Raw genomic sequence first — 18,155 nt, 5'->3', positions numbered from 1 at the left:
AACCCCTTGGACTAGATTTTGTGGAGCACAGATTTAAAGTCTCCTAGATTTTTGCCTTGACAGAATTATGTTTTGACTGTAGTCTTTAAAATGAAGTTACCTCCAATCACAGCTGAATCACTTCTGACTGCGTTGGTGAGAGGTTCTCTTTCATCTGTCTTCCCAAAAGGATCTGCAGTTGGTTAAACAAAAGAGAACTTATTTTCTGTATCAACTGTTCATTTTCCCTGTGGCTTAGACAGAAGTGTCCTCTTGCTCTCATGAATTCTATCTCTTTTCAGAAGATGTAATTTGGGGGATTGGAGAACTGAACCAGAAGGGTCTGAAAAATAAAGTGAGTTTGCAGAACAATTTTCTTCTACACCTTCAGGAGCAAATTCTATTAAGGGTATATTTAAAAGGAAACAGAAAGTTTCACACTAGCAGCTGAAAGTGTTGCTTCAGTTCACCAGAAGAATCAGAGACATTTCAACTAAACAGTCTATCGGGAGCTTTTCTCAGTCAGAGATGTATTATTATCTTTTTTGCTGTTACCTAAGGAATGATATCAGAAAGAAGCCAAAAGGGAGGCAAGGCAGATTTAGATCTGACCTATCCTTATAGATGAGACATACAACTTGAATTCAATCACATGAAGAGAAGCAATCTCTGCTTGGGACAGCTTCTTGGAAGGGATGTTTTTATCTCTGTTACAGAAATGCAGTGGTAGGGATCAGAAATTAACTCATATTAAAGGCTCTTTGATGTTCGAGCTCTCTTGTACTCTGTCTCTAAATGACTGTCATAGAAACACTGAAACAGCATGGCAGCTATTTGAGTCAAATTCACATCCAAATCTGAGAGGTCAAGGCCTTCCTGATGTCAGTGGAGTTAGAGCAGTGGGCTTTTTAGTCTGGCGTGTTTCAGAAGACGCCCTGTTTTCTAGTGCTAGCTGAATCCAGCTTTTTTGCACCTTCACATTATTCTTTTCTCTTCAACTTACACTTTCCTTTGAAGGATTCATATTTGTGTTTCTCTCCTTTTTACAAGCCTCCAGGCTATCATACAGAGAATGTACATGTCAGGGATCACCATCTCTGCTATCTACTATGCAATGCTCTGCCAAACTGAGCATTCTGATGCAAAATGTGGAAGTGTGAAAAATTTTGTGTTGCAAGGTTTATTATAATTGAACATTCTCAACTTAGTAACAGCCCCATTTTGGCATGCCATTGCTGAAGAGGATGTTTTTTTTATTGAAACAAGCAACAATTTAATGTTGCTTCATGTGCATCAAGACACTCTGAATCATAATACTGGTGGGTTTGGACTATTTAGGTTCTTAAAGGGGACACTTTTTTCTCATCTATGTCACTGATACCAGCCCCCCGGGGGTGCAAAGACATGAGCCTAAAAGAGGCTTTGATGTTTTAAAAAATGTATCTCTTCCTGCAAGTTTTAGGGGTGGAAGGATTTCTGTTCAATCACACTCCTACTGAAAAGATGCAGTCCACTAACTGAGCTACAGACAGAAAAGGGACTTCTGGGCCCAACTGAACACCTCCAATACACCCATTCCCACATGAATGGTAATCACCAATCCCAGACTGAACCCTCAGCTTGAAACCTATTGACAAGTGTCCCATGCCTGGTTCTTGTGTGCACAGAGAGATGTTCCCAAGAAAGGAATAGTCATGACAATGCTTCATCTCATCTACTACATTTGTGGGACAGGAACAGGAATAAAAATACACTTTTATACACAAATACAGAATGCATCATAGAAAAGGTTAGACTGGAAAGGAAATCTGGGGTTATTTAGACAATCTCAGGCCTCTGATCATAAGCTCAAACAGGGCCAAATTCAAAATTAGATTACAGTTAGTAATAATTTTGTACATCATCAATACATTCATCTCACTTTATTTTTCAGTATACATGAATTATATAAATCAAAATTAGTATTTTTTTTAAAATTAGTCAAACAGGAGAACAACCTTCAATTATTTTATATCTATATAATCTAAGATTAATAGTGTAACTCACTTCTTTTCACAAACTAGAAGAGGAGAGCATTCATTATTTCAGACTGAAGATGAGTTAAATAATGGAAGTTTGGTGAGATACTTTTTACCCCATCCCTCAGCTGAAGCCAGTGAATTCAGCGACAATTAAAAATTTACATCTTCTCTACAAGAGTTCTCTTGTACTAGAGAAAAAATCACAACTGGTACCAATGCACGGCACTAGTCAAAAAGAGTCATGAAAAATTATTAACTGTGTATGAAAAATCATGAAATAAATTTTTTTTATTAAAAATTATATAAGATGTTATTTGTGCCTAAAGGATTGACACCTAATGCAATCAGCACTCCACGATTTTTTGGTTACTGGAATTTAAGCACTGAGAAGAAACCAGAACAAATGCTGAAGAGCAGTTTCAGAATGGAGCTGTTCACAAGCCACAAGACCCAAGAATTATATTTTGCCTGAGAAATAAAATCAGGATACAAGGAGAAGAAGGTTTATTTCAGTGCAGCAGATGGTCTGTAATAGCAGAGCCATCTCCAGTGGGAAGACAACACACTCTAAGCCAAGGAATAGCAATACTGGGTCTCATCTAAGACCTCAACAGGACCTCCTCCTCCTTTTCGATAAAACTGATGGTATTACAGCTTGATTCACTGAGGTTGGAAACCCTGCTGAGGTCACAAGGCTCCCCAGAAATCATCTAGCCCAAACCCCTACTCAAATCCAAGTCTGTTAGAGCAAGTTTTTCAGAGCTGTATCCATCTGGGTTTTGAATATACCCAAGGATGAAGACCTCAGAACCTCTCTGAGCCTCTTCTTACCAAGACTGTATCCTGTAGGATTCTTCCCAGTGGGTCCATGAGAAGGTCAATGTTGCAATCATGCATTTCTGCCTTTTTTCCTTCCTCTGAGGATCAGCTTCACCATCTCATAGTTGCTACAGCCAAGGCTGTCCTGGTATATCCCCAACCAGTCAGAGCTTGTTTGGAAATACCAGGTTCAGCACAATTAGCACAGTGAGACAGAATTTCACTTTTTAAGGTGCCTTTCAGACGTAAATATTTTCTGTGTAGTTCCAGACTTATGAAAGTATCTTCCAGTTTTTACTTTAAATGCTTGAAGAGCTGCTCTCAGAGGACAGGCAGCTCAAGATTCCACCATTTACACAGCTGAATCTCCTCTGTTTTTTTTACAGCAGTTTAATATTAAGAAAAAATGCCACAGGAAAAGTTTATTATCTCTACACCATCAATACAGAGTCCATAATAATAAGTTCTTTACACCTGCCTCAGAGAGGAAGCTGATCTGCAGATCTTTGTTAAATATTGAAAACCACAGTAAGTCACCTCTCATTTTGTGCTTCCTCATCAGAAAAAGTATGTTCAGATAACTGTGTGAATGGATTTTATTCCATATCTGTCTGCGAGGAAACTTTTTTGAACACAAGTATTCCTTTCTGAAGGAAACAGCTTCAATTGTTTTCAAGTTATAAATATAGAAAGCTTTTTTCACACACTTTAAGAGTTTTCCTAGTGGGCTTTTTTGTTGTATCTGCATATTAGAATATCGACACAGACATGTACAGCCTCCTTTGAAGTTCTATTTTTCTTCTCAGACATTCAATAATGAGGAATTGGAAGTGATGAATTGAGATATGAGCACTAAATTTGAAAGTTAATCCTTGACTCTGTTTTCTTTTTATTTCTTAAAATGTGTCCTTGCATGTAAAAATGTATTGCTCAAGTACATCTATAGAAATTATAATTTGCTACAAATTAGAATTTTTTTAAACAAGAATCAACCACCCATTGCCTTTTATTTAGCATATAAAGACATGAAGTCTTCAGAGCTCACTTGTTCTAAAGATCTTATTCAGGCTTTAATCAAATCCAGTGTGAATAGTGAGACTGGAATGTCAGATAATTTATCACATTGAGAGGAAATCATATTTTAGAGCACAGAGTACCAAGACAGGCATGAGTTTTTGTAATAATTCTGCATTTCTGAGGCAACAGTGCTTAACCTTAACAATAGACTGAAACTGATTGTATGCTTTAAATATTTAAGTTTGAATGCTCTGCTCTGTGTTCTGCCCTGAAGTTCTGAGCCTCAGGTATTACTGCTTTCGAAACTCCTTAGAAAAATTATATCATTGAGGTGACAGATCACAGGGCAAAGAGTTCATATTTTCAGTATCATTGCCCATTCAGGACTCACAAGACACATTTGTCTGTGCATCAGAGCAGACACTTCAGACAACTCAAGGCAGTGAGAAGGAAGTGGGGGGCTGGGGAGAAGCACATGCACACTGGCAGCCACTCTCCAGAGTAATCAGCAGCCTCTTTCCTATGCAGAATGCTAATAACATCATTTGTTTTCTGCTGAATGTCTTAGGCAGAAGCTGCAGGAAATGGGGATTTGATGTAAGCACAAATGTGAAAGGAATTGTATTATGATCTAAACCAGAGTTTTCTTATTTATCAAAAAAGAGAAAGTAACTTTATAGGTCAAGGGGCAAAAAACAGCCTTTAATTTGTACCCTTTTCAGGTCATTAAGAATTCTGCCACATCCACTGGTGACTAAAGCAGCAACTTGATAGTCCCTGTTCATGGTGACAACACTTCCAGCTGCTCTCAGTTTCCTTCTCTGCATACAAATTCACATATGCAAAATACTTCAGATTCCCAGAGGACAGCTTCAGGATTGCAAAAGATACACAAACATTGGGATCATCTTGCTGGTACTGCTCAAGTAGTGCTCCCTCTCTTTAGTCTAAGAGAATGAAGTACAAGCATTCAGTGGAAGTCACACGTGCCAAGGGGTTTCTACAAGAATTTTTGCTCATTTCTGTTAGGGTGGGAACAAATTTGATTTTTTTAAAATATGACTTCTATTGCTTTATCATCACTAGAATACAGGATCTGTGTAACATTTTTGTTCTCCTTTGAGATCTGCAGCACCGGAATTCTCTGGAGTGGGTAGGAATGACAAGTCAGGTGCATAACCAAACTTTCAAAGCTTTTCCATTACAGCTTAGGGACTTTTTTGTTTGTTCTAGGTGGGCACGTTTCAGGCAATCCAGGAACTTAGTCTGAAAACATTGTTTCAGAACAATGACTTTTAAAGGGGCCTTGGCTAATCCTGATGCCCATCCCCAACACTCCTGATTCTGAGAGAAAAGGGAACTTCCCAGTTCTACTTTTCATACTGTCACAATTGCATTACAGCAAAAAGGAAGGAAACCTCACTCTGCAGTATCCTTTTAACTCCCCAATGCCTTCCCAGCAGGACATACCTGATGAGGAATATATTGTGGTTGCTGTGTTCACGTCAGCTTCCATCATGGATGCACAGCTGGATTCTGTCAAGGAACCTCTGACAGTTACAGGAGCAATGCTGGGATGGCGTAAGGCAGCTTTCAGGGGAGAGATGTGGTTGTACTGGACAGAGGACAGGCAGCCAGTGAAACCATAGGCATTTGCCTTGGAAACTTCAGGGTCCAGGGACAAACTGTCTGCAGTGCAACAGAAAAACTCTGGCAATGAACTGTTTTAGGAAGGCATTAAGAAAATGAATTGTCTTTTGCCTTACCCACCCCTTTTACATCTACTATCCAATTTCAAATGTTCATGCTCTCCTTCAGCAGCCTACAAGTCCTCCCTGGCCTGACCCATGAGGTTCCCAAAGTCTTTTCTCTATTATGCTACTTACCTTGAATTGTCTTGCACATAAAAGCCTGCACTGCATTTTTATCCTCACCCATTTTCTCTACTAAAGGACAATATCTAGCATATCATTCTTTACTAACCACAACAATAACAACAAAAACAACATTAGCATCAATAATAATACTAATAATAAGTAAAATAGCAACACTAAATGCCATAGAATTCTGGGGCTGATCTCATTAACCTTTTTTTGCCTCTGCTAACAGCATCAGTTGCACATATATGGACCATACCTTCATGGCATTCTCCCTCCTCCACTCTTTGGAATGAAAGACCCTGGTCTCTATTTTCTGTCATAAAATGCTTTATGTGGCCTGTCACTGAGTGGCTTATTACCTCAGCTTCCCATCCTTCTTCAGAGTTTATTATTCAACTTTTCTGAAGCACCTATTCATCTTACTACTTTTTTACTATCAGAATTCCTAGAAATCTTCCTAGTCATTAGATAGGTTCTCACTCTACTAGCCCTATTTCACTAATAAAATAAAGAGCAAAAATATACCTTTTCTTATCTAAATCAAAATATAAACAAATATCATGGTGTTATTTTCCAGCCTGTAAATAAAATAGCACAAATAAATTAACTGTTGGTATGTGTTCAGCTAAATTTAACAAAGAGAAAGCAAATCAAAGTGAGGGTTTTTTATATAATCATAGAGTGGTTTGGTTTGGAGGCGACCTTAAAGATCACCTCATTCAAAGCCCCTGCCATGGGCAGGCACACCTCATATTAGACCTGGATGCTCGGGGCCCTATCCAGGGTGGCCTTGAACACTTTCAGCGATGTGGATCCATAACTTCTTTGATCAGCCTGTTCCAGTAAAAAAAAAAAACAACCAACTGATTTCAAAAGGTTTTATATTAAAGTTTTAAAATAAAAGATTGTTTGGAAAAGTCAGAGGGCAGTGAAGCCATTTTCTATTTTCTCCAAACTCACATTATTTGCTTTCCAGAAATTGAAATTCATGCTGCTCAGAGGTCTCAAACATTATGCACTTTATATCTAGGTCAATAAAACAAGAAAAAGCCTACGAATGCACACAGACACAGTGTCAAAACCTATTCAAAGTCTTAAAAAATACCTGCAAACAACAAAAGGCTCATCTTCTAGCACTGAAAGTTTTGGGAATACTTCCAATGGCATTGGGAAATAAGGATTCCTAGCTTTTCAAGTTGGTTTTCAAATCTTGAAAGAATAAGATGCTAAATTTTAAAATAAGGTCCAATTTTTCCATTATTATTCAAATACAATGGTTCTACAAGTGGTCAGAATTTAGGAAAAAAAAACCAGCCTTCTCTCAAAGCTGATATTGCTATTTCAATTATATAAACTTTTTTTTGTTGTTTTTTTTTGTACAAGAAAATACAGGGAAATCTCAAAGCCAGCCCAAATCACACATTATTTTGTGCTCAAGTTCTGTGACTATTATTCCATGAACCCAGAGGGAATTAGCCAAGACAGATTTCTAATTATGTTTGAGTGTCTTTGTGGAAGTATAACACAAAGCAGCGTGGCTGTTTCTCGGCACAGCAAGGTGCAGTACCAGCTTGCTCTCCCAGGGGCCTTCCAGGAGAAATGCTCAGTTTGCAGAGCTGTCAGGGGCACAGCCTCTGAGCTGCGAGATGGGAAGGGATACAGTGAGGCTTTGCCACTGGAAAACCTGCAATCTTGCAGAAGTTCACATTTGCTCTTCTGAAAATACGTAGGAATTGCCTGCATTCAGATTTTTAATGAGATTTTGGCTGAGATGTTATAAAACAGACAAAGAATTGCTTCCAAGTTCCTGCAAGAAGGTTTATATAGACTAAAAGACTAATTCACCGTATTTGCCATCTTTGTTGAATTTATAAAACCCTTTGTAAACATTCCTGCTCTCAGCCTGTATTGTTTTCTTAGCTCTGACACAAAAGGTGAATTGGTTGCTATCTTTTATAACCAGGCAATCTAAGTTTCTCTATTCTACCCCAATGTGCAAAAAGTAAAGACTAAGAAATAATGTGTTCCTTTCTCATGGTACAGTAGTTTGAAAAGTCTTAGATTCAGTACTTTTCTGGGCATTTTTAAGAGTTACATTAAGGGCCAATTCCATGAGCTTTTTGTCAAAGAAAGCTTTGCATGAATATGAACTCAGAGATTTGTTGTTGAAAGACTTTGAAATTTGGGGGGAAAAAAAGAAATCAAAATAACAAACCAAAACCAACTCCAGAGTCCTCTGTTAAAAATGCCACATGCACAGATACAGTTTGCTTTATCATACAGCTCAGGGTGTGTGCCTAATGTCTGTCAGAAAGGAGGACTCTCCCTGCTCTCAACAAGAAAGCTGCACAACTTGGTTGTGAATGACTTGTGCTGCCCTCTGAATTCTTCAGAGGATAATGTAAATCTGTGATTATGACACAGTTAGCTCTATGAAAGGCTTATGAAAGGACTCTCTGTCCTTTGGAGGTTTTGCATTACAATAAAATGTTTTTCCAAAAGGTGTTTTCACTACATGACACAGTGGTCAGCGAGAAAAGCAGCTCGGTGAAGTTCCATGGTCTGTGCTACAGCCAAGGTCACAAGAAACTTCAGTGGCCTTCCTCTGACCTGGCAATGCTGGGAATCTTTCCACGCATTTCAGTGGTCTGGAAAATCACACAGAATTGCTGCTGATGGCTTGGTTTGATCTTCTGACATTTTAGCATTTCATTTCTGTTCCCAGCACTGGAGAATAAGTTATTTTAGCTAATTTCTACATGGAGAATAAGAAGGCAATCTTTTTCAGCTTTTAGTAATTAAACTGCTCATTCTCCACAAATTAAGTTTACCCCTACATTTAGGAAGTAATTTTTTAAGCTTTATCTACTGAGTTGTGCATAAGTTGGGCAGGCTTCTTGTTAGGTCCTGTAGCTGATCCCTGGAACCTGTCTGCAATGCCACAGCTCAGCAAGGTTTATGTTGGTTTTCCATGTATTTACAGTGGCTTTCCATGATAATGAGGATAAAGCCTAACATGTGGTTGTATTTTTTAAACTTTATAGGTTGTATCTCTATTATATGTATCAGCATAACTTATGTGCTGATTTATTCCTATTCAGAAAATCAGACATCCTGTTCTCCTGCTGTTCCATTACACACATCTGCCACATAAAACTCACTTGTTTTAAGATTTTAGATAAAGAAATTTTAAGTCTTTATATCTCAGTAATGGGAAATTAATTTTCATCATGAATAAAATTCCATGAGAATTCTCTAGGACCAAGCACCAATCTGCTCAGTAATGAAACAGAAAATTGATAGAGTAAATAATAACAAGTAGGACAGGTAACTAGAATCAAAGAGAAATAAAAAAGTGTTATTTTTGTGCAGGGAGAGTGGGTAAAATACCTGTTTCTAAAGGTATCAATATGTAAAACAGGAACATAAGCATTTTTCAATATATTTTTGTTATTTCCTTATAAACATTATTTTCATGTCACTCAGAAACTTAAACCTCATTTTGCCAAGGTGCTGAACAGGACTGGCAAGATTACTTGGGCATTGTCACCAGATTTGAAGCCACGACCTTGAGATAAAAGACACTCGTAGTCTCCACACACTGCCCCTATCTCAGAAGAGCTGACTACAAGGCACTGTGCAGGTACCTTGAAAAATGTGCTGCTGTGTCCATCAACAATCTCAGTAAACATTGCTGACATTAATCATCCAGTTAGAAAGGGCAGAAAGTGCATCTTGGGTTAACCCAAAAATATAACTTTGGAATAATCTCATTTCTTGGTGTCAGTCTGCCACGAAGACAGTGGAGTGAAAACCACATAAGTTTTTCCTGGTTACAGCTGAAGTCAACCAGTTCGACTCTTACTTAATGAAAGGATGAATGTGAACAGGGGACAGGCTTCAGACATTCACTGCCCCTCCCAAGCACTTCTGAAAAAGGCAGGAACAGCAAGAGCAGAGTAAAGGCACTTCAGAATGCCCAGACGTGTTCAATGAGCCTGGATGTGTTTTATTGCAATTGAACATTTTGTGCCAAGTGTAACATTTAAGGATTTTTGTTTCATTAGGCTTTGCAGAGATAACTTAAGGCATGCATTTATTATCTTTTCTCAAAGACAGTTTATCATTGAAAATGAGGCATTTGGAGTTGCAATGTGAAATTTGTTAACATGTCATATTTGACACGTGCATCCTAATCTGTCACAACACAACCAGTCCTATGTGATTCTGCACGGGCTGAAAACATAATCTATAAAAAGAAGAAAATATGCAACAAGATGGAGAGATGATGTACAAAAGCATATAGTGATGTACAATATACGTTTGTCCCAGAAGCAGACAGCTAAAATCAACTAAAGTAGCAGGAGTTTAGTCTAAAAATAAAATTTCTGGGTAGAAGCAGATGACCTTGGATTCCTATTTAGGCAGCACTGTCATCAAAAAAAAAGGTATTTAATCATGGTGTTATGATAATAGGGTAAATTACATTGCTGGGGAAAAAATTGGACTAGATCTGGCCTTTTTTTCAATAGAGATTTCATGGCATTATTGACACCTTGGATTGCTTGGACTGCCTGGGGTAGCCAAACTTCTCTTATTTTAGGTCTTGCTATCTTGGTCTTTTATCTTCTGTAACAATTTCCATTTTCCTTAATGCTTTACTATGCTAATAGGAGGAAAACCAATTACTTTTAAAGGCACCCTAAGATTCACCTAAGAGATCTTTGTTCACAATATGGTCTAAGAAATAGGTATTCAGGGCAAAAAGAGTCTTAAGTAAAGAAATTATCTTTGCAGTCACCAGAAGAGTCCGGCCAATATCTATTGCAGACACTGTTGTATTGTTTAAATTGTAAATTGTGATATGGTGAGCTTAAAAATAGGAATGTCTTTCCATTAAAAAAAAAGAAGAAAAAATAGAAGAAAAAAATAGACTTAAGCATTTTTCATAGAAACTCTCTAAAAGGAGATACTTCTTTAAGGCAACTTTTGTATTTCAGAGTTAATGACAATTTACCCCTTGTGATTTAATTATCCCATTATCATCTACCCCTATATAATATTCTTGCATGAACTGCTCTGTGATCTCTTCAGTGTATAGATTCCATTTTCTCCTCATGAACTTTTAATAAGAAAAGCTATTGTAGAAATCATAAGAATTGTACTGCACCTACATAATGATTTTAATAAAATTACTTTCCAGATAAACCTTCTTTTATGTACACTTTATATCAAAGCTGAATGACTCAGTGGAAACTTGAGTGTGTTTTAGCTCAGGCTTTTAGAGATAAAAAATATAATGTTCCTGTGCTAGAATACACAATCATTTATGTTACCAGTGTGGGAAGGTTTGCTAATTGATCACTTTGAAGACACAAATAAATTAGTTCAACACTAATAGGTTCTAAAGAAATACTTGCAACCTTTTTCTTCAAAATCCTGTTGAAATCTTTCAGTGCTGCCCTTTTATTCTGGTATTCCTACACAACTACTATATTAAATAGCTCAGACACAAATACACAAATAATGAAATTCACTTTTCTGCACCAGAGATTATTTTTCCCAGGGACAATAATGGTGAAAAGACATTGTATGTTGGGGCACAGTACAAAGTTTTCAAGGATTCATTAAAGTAAACCCGCAAACAAATAAATTATATTTTCCACTGGGATAGCCGCTTTTTTAGACAATACCTTAAACACATGCAAATGTGTCTCTGAGAAGAGAGAATTACAAAATAATTTAAGTTCAAAGACACCTCTGAAGGTCGTGCAGTTCAATCCCTTGTTCAAAGCAGAGCCAGCCTCACAGTCAGGTCAGAATGTTCATGTGGTTAAATACAGCAGTGTGATCTCTGCAAGGAACACTTAAAGTAAATGAACTGGGACTCTGGTTAAAATTTCACTGAGGCTTTGCCATAAACTGTATGACCCACTTGGGGCCTGAATCCAATGGAAAAACTCCCATTGATACCAATGAGCTTTGGATAGGTCCTTTTGTGTTCGGACTCTATATTTGTGAAGTAAAAATGACAACAAACTACAGGATAATAATATTTTCCTGTTGCTGTTGGGTACAGTGAGGATGAATTCAACAGACATCTGCTGGCTACTTGAATGATGCTTCCTTTTACTCCCTTGTCTTCAAAGCCACACTTATATTTAGATTGATCTTTCCAAGGCAGCTATATGGTCCCATTACTGTGCATCTGAAGAGCTCACAGCCTTTAATGCTTTTATCCTCCCAGCACCCCTCTGATACAGTGCTGTTCTATTATCTATGCTTTACTGATAGAGAAGGGAGATAGTAAAGCTCAGACTGGTTCCAATGGGAATAAAATGCCTGCTTACCTTTATATCTGCACATAAATGGCTTACCCAAGGTCATTCAAGTAGTCTGTGGCAGAGTGTCCCTATGTTTTGAATTCCAGGTGAGACTCCTCTGCCTAAAACAGAGGGTTTTTTCCCCAGAATTCACAGCTGGGTATAAGGCAGCCATTGGAAAAAACATAGCCAGTTTGAAAATGAGGAAAAAGTATTAGAGTGTGAGTACCTAAAGAAAGTGTAATAGGGCTGGGGTGGGGACGGGTAGAAGCAGGGGAAACGCTGCTATTTAAAAAAACTGGTTATTTTATAAAAGTGCACTTTTCAAAAGCTCCAGCTGTGCTGAAATGGCTATCATAAGAAAATCTGGTGAGGAAGGAGTTTCAAGCTTTCATGATATCCTGCTGGAAGACCTCTTTGAGATTTCCCAGTCAGTGGAAAATTAATGGTGGAGTCAAAAAAGAAGGTAGTATAATAATCTGGTTAGGCAGCCAGGATCAGGCTGTTAGAGCAGACAAATGAGCAGTGGTGTGACAGAAGAGAGACATATTTTCAGAAGATTATAGCATGGATATGTAGGACATGTAGAACAAAGAGTTTTTTACATGGTTCTCTTTCAGTGGACACTTAAATTTCCTAACGAATGCCTTTAGGCGTGTAACCCCAGTGGCATCCAAAATAAACACTACAGGAAGTCTAGGTCTATTCCAAAGCATCACATGCCTCTGGAAGTTTATGCTTTGCTGAGGGCATGAGCAATGAGAAGGAAAAACTTGGCAGATACTGGTTTAAGTCACCCATATTCACCTGGTAAGACATCATTAAAAGAAACCAATAGTCAACATTTTATCCATACAACAGGATAAATAATGATTTAACATACTTAGGTAAGCTCCACAGTCCCAAAAATGACAATGTCTAGCTCTCCTCTTTGTATAACAAGGCAATACTCTTAGCATTTTAGCAGTAGGAGTTTCTGGTTTGGTTTTGTTGCTTTCTGTCATGGAATAGTGTGTAACCTGAGTAAGTCTGGAGAAAGTAAAAAATGGTGGAGAGCAGTTGGTAGACCCGATGGTTGTGTCACCATTTAGAGGGATGCTGCCAAGCTGGTGGAATGAGAAAACAACACTGCATTTCAGTAAAGGACATGTGAAGATCTGCACTTGGGTTAGAAACCCCATCCAGCAGCACTGGTTTGGGGCTGAGCAGCTGGTAAGCAGCTTTGCAGAGAAAGACAGTGTCCCAGTGGGAGGAAAGCATGGACTTACTGGAGTGAGTTCAGTGAAGGGCTGCAAAGATGATTTAGGGACCAGAGCATCTCTCCTATGAAGAGAGGATTGATAAAGCTGGGACTGGTTGTCCTGGAGGGACAAGGCGGAGGAAAGTCTGTGATTTTTTGAGGGCACCAGGACTCTACTCAGCATAGCTACAGCTGTGGGATAAAACCTGGAAAATTAATTCCTAATATAGAAGAAGCAGTTTGTGTAAATTTCTTTTTCATTAACATATGAAAAAGAAACTGAAATTAGGATTAGTCTGGAATTAAAGTGACTTGGTGGGATGCATTGTGTCATTTCCAGTATGGCAGTAATATTTCACCACCTGGATGGCCAAATTTATGGCTTTAGTGTCATTACAGAATAGGAAATATTGCTATACTAAAACAAAACCCCAATAAACTTTGGGGCAAGAGAGAAATAAAAGGAGGATAAAAGTCGATGGTGCTCAGTGGAACTGAATGCCTGACCTTTGGAGATACATCTGGGCTTTTTGGCTTTGCAACAATTTGCACTTGTGAAGTTAATCATGTTTTTGTGACTAAATCTAGTTTCTCTCCATAATGATGAGCTGCACCATGTCCACTTGCTGGGTGCATTTTTGAAGGTCTTTGTGCTACCTTCCATCTTTCTGGTTAAAAAAATCCTTGCTTTATTGATTTGGTGTCTATAGCTCGAGTTCTAGGTAGAGGTCAGGATGAGTAATGTTCTTTTAGATTTTTAGCAGTACAGCTAAACATTGACAAAGTGAGAATTTTAGCTTAGCCCTGAATAGGGCTGAAAACTTTCAGGTTCCCAAACCTATCCACAAAGGTTTGGAAGATGGCTGCATTCCGATAAAAAAATACACATATATTTTTAGTTATATGTAACTAAGGGGATAATCAGGTCCTGCTCTTAATCTACTGAATAAAACGTGATTGCAGAGCTCACTACTGTCATTCTAGGGAGTTACACTGCACAAGCAGGCACCAGGGGATGTCTGTAGTGCCTGTCTAGCTGCCAATCCCACAGGCCTCGTGTGCTAATAATGAAACATATAAAATTGCAATAGTGACTCAGATGTCAGGCTTGATATGGAGGTCCAATTTGAACAAAGGACTGAAATGTCTGTAAAGAAGGTTGTATTTAGAATCTTACTGGGAAAGAACAAGACTCTTATATAAAGGAATATGACATACTTGACAATAAAAAAGAGCAGTTCTATTTTCCAAATTTCAGGCAGCATTTTCCTGGTCTTGTAATGGCTTTGTAGAGTGGAGGAATAAAGATCAAGAAGGTCCATGTACAGAACATGCAGAATTGTGGCCCAAGTGCTATATGCAATATTCCTTGCAGAATTCAAATGGAAAAAGACTGGCGATGAAGAAAAGGGCAGAGAAGATGAAGGCTCCATTGTGCTGTTCTTATCATTAGGAAACAGAAATGGCGGGAGAGGAGGAAGCTGCAGTCAGCAAAATGGTGTCATTAGGCTAAGATGCTGCCCTGTGCAGCCACACAGGCTGTATGAACCACTTCACTGGAGGGAGGAGTCCAAGTACTTAATATTGCTATCGATGCAAACAAGTAAAGCTGCCAAAGTTTTGCATTGATGTGATATATAAATAGAGTACTGGAATGCTCAGGCCAACTCTTACAGCAAAAACCATCCCAACAAACCTGCAATTCCATCAAAAACCCAACACACAGCACAGTAATTCCAGCACTGTAACATCTCATGAATCAGGAGTATATTTTGTAGAACCTACCTGTGACCTTGCCCAAGGTGAGTGACTTAATGGCCTTAAAATCAATCTCAGAAAAGTTGTGTTTGAGTTTGAGAACTTGATCAACCTGGAAAAGGTCAATAAAATCACTTCAGTACAACAGCACATGGACATCCCTAGATCTCACTGTACTGCAAACTTCTGGGAATGTTCTCAGCTGCCAATCCGTTAATTCTGCCCCCAAGCGTGATTCAGTTTCTAAAGATAGCAAAGTGGATGTGCTTTGATTTTAGCATGAGAAGCTGAAAGGTATATCAGAATAGTCATATAAAGGACTTTGAAGAAACTTCCCCTGCAGAAAAGCTTAAAATGTTTGACCCTGAAATCCCCCTGCTTCCCAAAATCCATGTCTAGTCACTTCAAAATACACTCAAAGGAGGCCACTCTAGAAATGTATTTTGAAGAATTAGTTCTGCACAGAGGAAAACCACAGAGCAGCAGACAATAGAAGACTGGTACTTGAGGGTACTATGGCTTTTAGCATAACCCTTCTTCTTAGATAATGAGGCCTACCCACTGTAGTTGTGTGATGTGTTATTTTACCACCCAGAGATGGAAACTGTAGAGGGAAAAAAAAAAAAAAGCAGTGCTGTGTGTTTCTATCTTTCATTCTATTCCTTAAGATGCAACCTCTCTATAGACTCTTCCGCCCTTCCTTGTTAAATGATTTTTGCCTAGATTTAGCAAGCCTGTTTTGCAATATGGATGGCTATAATTAGCCTTAGAAGAAAAGCAGAAGGAGCAGCAAGATAATCCTCATCTCCCTGCCTTGGAAAAACAGATGATGCAGGGCAACAAGGCAGAGGGGGGGTTTTGTCCCTCAAGAGGTTGTCGCTCTCAGCATGGCATGCTTCTCGTTTCTAGAATGGGGCACTGCCATGTACATGGTGACTGCGCCCTGAATTCTCCCAGCTTTTCCTTTTCTGTGAGAGGATGAGGCAGCTGGGGTCACATTCTCCCTTGGGAAACATACCCTAACCAAAATGAAATTCCTCAGCTTTTTCTCCCTTTTGCAGATTTTATGATCCATACTGTGTGCTTCAGTGGAGACTACAGATCACACAGGCATTCCTAAGCCCCAGAACCACTTCAGTGGCCCAGATGAACTTCTGGCCAAAGGTGTTTCCTAATTCCCAGTTTGTCAGAAGCAAGGGAAGGACCCTTCAGTGGAAAACACCACGGTTGGGCACTCTTTGAATAGGGTCCAGATGGAGCTCTGTGTGAGGCTACAGGGCTGTTCTGCTGCTGAATCGGTGTGATTCAGCCTCCTCCTTTGCCTCCTGCCAGTGATGAGGTGTCGAGACCAGGGAGTCTGATTCCCAGAATTCATAAATCATACAATGGCTTGGGATGGAAGGGACCTTAAAGACCATCCCGTTCCAGCCCTCCTGCTGTGCACAGGGACACCACCCACTGACAGACCAGGGTGCTCAGAGCCCCATCCAACCTGGCCTTGAACACGTCCAGAGATGGGATTCCACAACTTCTCTGGGCAACCTGGCCCAGTGTCTGTGGCCTGAAGTGTTATTTAACACTCAGCATAAGCCATGGAATACCTGAATGACGAGTTCTCTGCCTTCCCTGTTAATCTTCACATGGTGCAGCTCTCGGTTGGCAAAATTTCCAGAGTCAATGGTGAAAATGAGGAGCCCATCCTTGCTCAGCTTGTATCGGACCTGTAAACTTCCTTAAAAGCAGAGAAAAATTGTAAATATAAAACCTGTGTCAGTAATGTGATATCATTCAGTAACTTTACACGACAAATAACTAATTTTCTTTTTTATTGCTATGGAGTAACAAGGTTAATAAGTCAAGAAGAAGGTCGAAAGAGTTCAAGCTGTAATGAAAAGTGTGAAGAAAATAATGCACTGGAGGAGCTTTCCTTCCTACAGGGTTAAAAAACTGCCATGGAAACACATAACTTAATGAGTAAGTAAGAATATCAAAGGTGAGTGTGTCTATCTGCAGGTCAGACATTGAGCACTGCCATAGCTGATCCACATCATCCTGCAAGGGATCACTTCCAGCAGAGGGCATGCAGGGCTTGCACTGCTCTGCTAAACTAATAATGCTGGGTTTTTATAATTTCTTTTTATCCAGATGTAACAGACAACACAGAAGACAGTGACAAGTGTAAGAGTCTTAATGATAATGTATGTACAGGCCTATAACTTAAGTTATAGGCCTGTACATACATTATCATTAAGGCCTGTAAAAGGTCTGTACTTACATTATCATACAAAATAAAGAAGTAGCTTTACTTCTAACATATTTGAAGGAATTAATGTAATTCATATAAAAATGAATGCAAACATCTCATTCAATCTTGCTATCAAAAAAAAAGCATTGTGACTTCTGATAAATAACAGTACCATAACAAATCAAAATGCACAAGGAAATGAGGAATCCAGTATGACTTTTAATCCTTCAACAAATGACTACAGGAAATGTGTATAGATGATAGATATAGATAGATATAGATTATATAGATATACATACACATGGAGCTACATATGGCATAATCTAAAAGAAAAAGGATCTATTCTGGTAAAATCCTTTCAAGCATACTTTTCTGGGGATTAAGTAGCAGGAAAAAACCCCTGAAATTTCTGAACTCTTTTTATGCATCAGCAACCAAAATTCATGGAACTGTGGTACCATAGAGTTCAAAAGCTTTTCTGGTGCTATATTTAACTGTCTCCAAAGAGAAAATAAATGCTGACAGCACCCCAGCCCTGAGAAATGATCCTGCATTTATTCCCTGTGTTGTAAATGCAAAATGTGCTGCCACATCCCTGTTCTGAAAATCATCAGGAATTTTTTCCACCTCTACACACCTCACAGTGAAGTTGATAGTCCTTCAAGATGGAATCCCTAGTGCAGTTAAGATCATTCTCCCTCCTTTCCCCTTTCCAGAATGTTTTCCTCCTAAGAGCTGTACTTTAAAAAAAAAAAAAGTTTTACAAAATTCAGTATGTCCCAGATGAGCACTGACACTCTCTGGGATTTGTAGGATAGAAAAAAAGCTTTCAAAATCAAGAAGAAAAATGAGAATTAACTACTAGGATGAAGG

The 18,155-nt window shown here is 38.7% G+C and overlaps 1 protein-coding gene across 2 annotated transcripts in view; it reads right to left on the bottom strand.

Annotated features, from left to right (window-relative positions):
* The window catches only part of CNTNAP5 (contactin associated protein family member 5), a 414,440-nt gene that overhangs the window by 8,911 nt on the left and 387,374 nt on the right, over nt 1–18,155 (bottom strand). For both annotated transcript variants that reach the window (XM_030277243.4, XM_072932032.1), the window contains 4 exons: nt 16,639–16,769; nt 15,065–15,149; nt 5,307–5,525; nt 101–172 (listed from right to left, as the gene is read on the bottom strand). In XM_030277243.4, coding sequence (XP_030133103.4) covers nt 101–172; nt 5,307–5,525; nt 15,065–15,149; nt 16,639–16,769 — 507 coding nt within the window. The remainder of the gene's footprint in view (nt 1–100; nt 173–5,306; nt 5,526–15,064; nt 15,150–16,638; nt 16,770–18,155) is intronic.

This window comes from Taeniopygia guttata, chromosome 7 (assembly GCF_048771995.1).
Source record: "Taeniopygia guttata chromosome 7, bTaeGut7.mat, whole genome shotgun sequence".
NCBI classification, from domain to species: domain Eukaryota; kingdom Metazoa; phylum Chordata; class Aves; order Passeriformes; family Estrildidae; genus Taeniopygia; species Taeniopygia guttata.
The sequence above is the reverse complement of the archived record's forward strand: the minus strand, read 5'-3'. Positions and strand labels throughout refer to the sequence as shown.